Source organism: Scardinius erythrophthalmus (assembly GCF_964197995.2).
Source record: "Scardinius erythrophthalmus genome assembly, chromosome: 3".
NCBI lineage: Eukaryota > Metazoa > Chordata > Actinopteri > Cypriniformes > Leuciscidae > Scardinius > Scardinius erythrophthalmus.
In genome coordinates, this window is record NC_138223.1 from 10024290 (window position 1) to 10030509 (window position 6220).

The 6220-nt window shown below is 38.2% G+C and overlaps 1 protein-coding gene across 1 annotated transcript; it reads left to right on the plus strand.

Moving 5' to 3' along the window:
• Nucleotides 1-784: 784 nt before the first annotated feature.
• LOC308688925 (carbohydrate sulfotransferase 12) lies at nt 785-1846 on the plus strand (the record flags this gene model as incomplete). The annotated part of the gene is made up of 1 exon (XM_081362361.1): nt 785-1846. The coding sequence occupies one exon, from the start codon at nt 785-787 to the stop codon at nt 1844-1846; it is 1062 nt and encodes a 353-aa protein (XP_081218487.1).
• Between the last annotated feature and the right edge of the window lie 4374 nt (nt 1847-6220).

The following is a 6220-nucleotide window of genomic DNA, read 5'->3' on the forward strand; positions in this document are numbered from 1 at the left end:
CACCGGCCCTGCAATCAAGAGAAATCTCTGTGTGTAGATTGTGTCTGTGTCCCTTCTCCTTCACATAAAACAATCCCTCTGAAATCCCACGAGAGGCCACTCGATCTCAGGGGTTCAGCTATTTTTATAACCGAGTAAACGAGTGAACCTTTGAATTTATTTTGAAATGAAATAACTAGTAAAAGGTATTTTATGACAATATAGTTTTTGGTCATATTTTTTGTCATGTCTGGAGTTGAAGCTGAAGCGTGTTGGTTTATTTTCAGCTGTGGTTTCCTGTGAATGGTTGTGGTAGTTAGTTTTAGCTGAACCCTCTGGAAAAACAGCAGCATATGATTTAGCTCTGGCTGAAAGGCGGAGCGTTTCTCTCCTGCGTTCACAGTCACACCCTAGTGTGAGTTTACATATGTAACTTCAAGCATTCCTGCCCTTTTCAAAGTTTTCATGTGGAACATTCTGAAATGTAGAGCACAAAAAGACAAAATATGGGTGAGTGATGGATCATTTTTCATGGTAGAAATTTTGAATTGAAACTTCAACATGAATGTCCTAAATGTTTATGTTTTTCTCCAGAAGTCCCAACTTGACTCATTCCAGAGATGATAATGATATGCATTGAAGACTTGCAGACTTGTTTTCAGTGAAAATGCTGAGGAAGCTCCAGTGTTTCCTTCTGCTAGGAACAGTATTCATCATATTCTTCGCAATAGTTCACTGGGATGACGTGAGAGATGGGACTTTTTATCTGCACGTGGCATCATCATTACCTGAAGTCCCCGCAAGCATGACATCCTCTGAACGTAGGACAAGTGAAGATTCATTTATCTGGAAACAGTCAAGCAGGTCAGTCAAACCAAACCTGACGATCATCACCCCTCACCTAAAACATGATCAGGGTCCAAACAACCTAATGCACACACTTATGCAGACTTCTCCCACACAACTCAACCTGCGTCAAGCACGTCGTAGACGTATTATAAGAGAGCTTTGCTCAGCCAATAGCAGCTTGAACTTCCCAGGGAAATTTAAGACATTTGACCAGATTCCAAGAAAATCCCTGGACCATCTCATTGTGGATGATCATCATGGTGTTATTTACTGTTTTGTACCGAAGGTAGCATGTACCAACTGGAAACGAGTCATGATTGTGCTCAGCCAGAACCTGAAGGCACCTAATGGAGCTCCATATCTGGATCCTCTTGACATACCATCAGCGTTATCCCACAATGCCACTCTGCATCTGACGTTTAACAAGTTCTGGAGGCTCTTTGGCCGTTTCTCACGTCCATTGATGCATCACAGACTAAAGAATTACACTAAGTTCCTTTTTGTACGGGATCCTTTTGTACGCCTTATTTCTGCTTTCCGGAACAAATTTGCTTTGCCAAATGAGGATTTCTATAGGCAGTATGCCTCCACAATGCTTCAGCGTTATGCTAATATTTCATCCCCCCCTGACTCTGCTCAAGAGGCCTTCGCCGCAGGTATCAGACTGTCCTTTACTCACTTTATTCAGTACCTGTTAGATCCACAGACTGAGAAGGTAAAACCATTCAATGAACACTGGCAGCAAATGTACAGACTCTGCCATCCGTGCCAAATTGACTATGATTTTGTTGGGAAGCTGGAAACTCTTGATGAGGATACAGAACATTTGTTGAGGATTCTTGGTCTGGATAATCAGATTCACTTTCCCCCAGGGTACCGCAATAGGACAGCCGTAAACTGGGAGCGAGACTGGTTTGCAAACATTTCAGTAGCTGACAGGAGAAAACTTTACAATCTTTATGAAGCAGACTTTAGATTATTTGGATATGACAAACCTGAGACACTTCTGCATAAGTGACATGAGAGTAAAAGGATTATATAATAAAAATGTACAGATACTTTGGTACTTAAACATAATTCTAATTTGTTTGACTAAAACATTTTTATATTTGTTGTTAAATTGTTGCTGTTTTGTATTGCTTTGCTCAATGATTAGATTTTCATGTTGCCCACATAGAAAATTTCAGTAATATTTCATTGTTCGTACAAACACTGTTGGACAGCACAGGCGCAAGTACATGTAGTGAAATTCTAAATTTAATGAATTTTGAACTGGTTGGAAATGACCAGTCCAGTGCATTGGTTTGTTTTGGCCACAAGGGTACAGTGTTTCTCAACTGATTTGTTGCAGCCAGTGCAATATACTACAGCTCTGTGAGCAGCGCTCTGATGAAGTTCTGAAATTTTAATTTAGAATTTATGAAAAGAGGCCTATTGAGACAGCTCTCCAAGGTCCAGTGGAATATGTGAAATAGGGGCTCCTGTTTGAAACCAGACATCTCTGAGCAAAAGTAAGAGATGATAAAAATAATTGGGGACAGAAATTGACATTTCACATAATATTAGCTGGAAAAAGTATGACATTTCAATTTCTGATGTTTTATCTCTATTTAGTGTTCTCGGAAATAGATTTTGATATGATTTTAGCAAATAAATCTTTTTGGGGTCATATATTTTTACTCTTCAGTTCAACAGGCAAAAAAAGCAGTCAAATATATTACCTTCACTGAAAATCACTAACCTAAAAAAAACAGCATGCATAACTTTTCCAGATTTCTAAGGCTATGTTTTCATTTTTGATGTTAAAATACTTTTAAACATAATATATAGGTTATAAATTCCCTCATTGTCGCACACTTTTGCCAACATTGTTCTGTTTGTATGAGCATCCCAAGCACATTAACAACGGTTTAACCAATGGCACGAGTTTTGGATGGGACTATCTGCTGAAAACCGGTGTTAGTCATTGCTAAATGTTACTATAAAAAGTAAATAATAAAATAATACATTTTATTTTAATAAGCACATTATTTGTTGTTATAATCTGTTCTCTAGTTAATTAAGCTACGATAAGTAATGGTACTGAGTGTTTTGATCAGTCATATTCATTACAAATGAGGAGATGAAAAGGTCACTGTAAATTCCATCAAGCAAAAAAAAAAAAACTGTTTTGTCTTGTCCTCTTTCTCCGTCTCTCTTTAGTTCTCTATTAAACTGACTAGATCTGGATGGTCTACTCTGAAAGGTCAAGGGCGAATTCACCGACAAGTAAAATCTTCTGAACTAACTGTCCTCTTCAGCTTGCTTGCGCTTCTGCTGTATGACAGCTTGAAAGGTTGTGTGGCAGGTCCTTTTAATGTTGTCCCCTCTATGAGATGCTTTTGAATAAAGGTCAATACTAATGGCCTACTGTAGTTGCCCACAAGAACAGGATGCAAGAACATTTTTGCTTCCTGTGACCCCTGTCCATGCTGACTCATGCCCATTATTTCTTACTTTAGTTCAGCGCATTCTTTGGTCCCCCTCAAGAGGGATCCTACCTGTTGCTAAAATGTAGATCAGTAAATGAACTGAAAACATAATAGGTCCAAAAAAGGACTATGGAGTAAGTGTGGTTGCACTTTCCATTAACGGTGAACAAAATAGGACCTGAAAAGACACATTGATGTTCTTTTCCATGTGGTCAGGAACTGCTTGACCTTCATCCATCTCAAGAGGTCAAACTATCTAAATAAGTGATATCCCATTGACCTTTGTTTTTAAATATATAGATAGTTATAATAGGCTATATACCACACCCTAAAATAACTTTATGCATTTTTCACACACACATACACACACACACACACACACACACACACACACACACACACACACACAAAACAATTATATGGTAGCCTATATGTATAATTATATTTACATATCACCTTCCAACGTGATTACGTAATGCCTGGCTCATGGCAGCTCGTGCAAGATGAGTATTTGTGGTTAAAGGGGTCATATAATGGTACATGCACTTTTACAAGTTGATTGTACTGAAATGTGTGTTGGCAGTGCATGTACACAACCATCATAAAATGATAAAAATCCATCCAGTGTTATTTTTTTTATCTTCTTATATGTTTTCCCCCCATCTCAAATCAAGCCGTTCGATTTTGTGACGTCACAAAATCGACGCCCCTCCTACGATTGTTGATTGACAGCAGTGTTTCAACACAGACCCGCCCTCGCTCATGAGTGAGCTGTCAATCATAGTCCGCGCGGACAGGCGCGGTCATTGTTGATACGCTGGATCACTGTCTATGAGCAGAATGGCGTCTAAGTGATTGTGGTATTCTGTTCTTGGGTGTAATAAGGAACACAGCAGTCATATTGATGTTCCTAAATCCGTTCAGCTGAAGACGCAGTGGCTGAGTTTGTTTTCGAAGGGAATATTCCCCACGATCAACGTCAATGCTTTCATGTTTGCGCGAATCATTTCACACACCAGACTGCTTTACAAACGAAGTCAATATAAAGCTGGTTATTTGCTAAGAAGCTGCTCCTGAAAAAAGGATCATTACCAACTATTCGTGTTCCTGCTGAACCTCCAGAAGAACTGAAGTGAGTGTAACGTTTTATTAACCTTTATATTAATATTAATATTAATCTTTGCAAATCGCTTGCTGCACGCTTCACGATGAATGCGGCTGTGTACACTCAGGGTACATTACGGCATGTTTTCTATATACAACGTTCTCAATATAATTCATAATCCCACGTTTATAATGAACAACGCGTTATGGTTATTGTGTTACAGTGTATGCACAGAACAGAGGGGCGGGGTGAGGAAAGCTCATTATCATTTAAAGACACATGCACTTAAACGGTGTGCTGAAAACAGAGCTGTTTTTGATCAGCTAAAATTAGTGTTTTCTTACAATAGTAATGAGAATTTTTAATTAAAGTATATTACAAACTTTTAATTTAGACCCTAAAGAATCATATTAGCTTGTACAAAATGGCATTATATGACCCCTTTAAAAGGTATACATGTTTATTTATTTTAGAAAATGGATGATCGTTTCGCTAGATAAGACCATTATTCCTCGGCTGGGATTGTGGAGAGGCCTTTGAAGCTGCATTGAAACTGCAATTTGGACCTTCAAACCATTGTACCCTGGTTGTACCCCATTGATGTCCACAAGCCTATATGGAGAAAAATCGAATATTTTCCTCAAAAACCATAATTTCTTTTCGACTAAAGAAAGAAAGACATGAACATCTTGGATGATGTGAGGGTGAGTAAATTATCAGGGAATTTTAATTCTGAAGTGAACTAATCCTTTAAGTCCAATTTTTTTGTTAAAATCTGGTAATCAAGGTAATTTCAACATGGCGTGAACGCACCTTCAGACTATGCGCCAGTGCTCCTGCTTCGTCATGAGAACTCTAGCGCCTTGCCTGAAGTGTAGTGCGATGAAACATTGATTAAAACGTAATCAAACACTTAAAACAAATGTCATATGTCATTTTCAAGTATAAAGCACAAATACAATTAATAAAATATTTTTGTGTTAGGAAAAAAACAGGGCTGGTCTTGGAACCAAACAAAAAAGCCTAAAGGTTTTAACATTTACATACTCAGATAGCTCAATTTAGATTAGATTTTCATTTCATGTCTTGCCAAGTACTTTCCTATACAGAAGGCAATAACAGGAACATGTAGGCTATATTGTGTGTGGTACAGTGACAATTGTTTCAAATGATATTGTGTAGCTATAGCTATAACTTATAAAAACATGCAATGCTACTATTAGATGAGGAGAATTAAAGAAAATGATGTTTTTCAATATAAAACAGATATATTGATGTTACTTTGTGTCTGTGAGAGGAAGTATCAAATGAGGGTCTTGTTAGTCCAACCTAAAGAGATTTGCTCTTCCTTAAACCATTTAAAGAAACAAGCCACTCAGACCTGATTTCAGGGCAACTAAATGTGCACTGACAGAATCAATACTTTGCTCTTTTACCTCTTCAACATAGTGACGTACATTTCTTGTGCTTTCCTGCTTATGTGTCAGCAACAGTTATAGAACAAGTATGCAGCGTGTATGTGTGCTTTGTGTGACCACTGGCTTCAGGGCCTTTCCTTTTTTTCTATAAAGCATTTTAATTATTTGAAAAACAGGAAGCAGAAATCCCATGCCTAGAAGTAGTGGTGTCCCAAGTCATTTACATCAGCGGCATACATTTATGTTCTTCCACATAGGCTATATGTTAGGGGGTAAAATCACACACACACACACACACACACACACACACACACACACACACACACACACGTCACATGTCTATATCTCCAGGGCTGGACTGGGACAAAATTTCAGGCAGAGAAATCTCACAATCATCC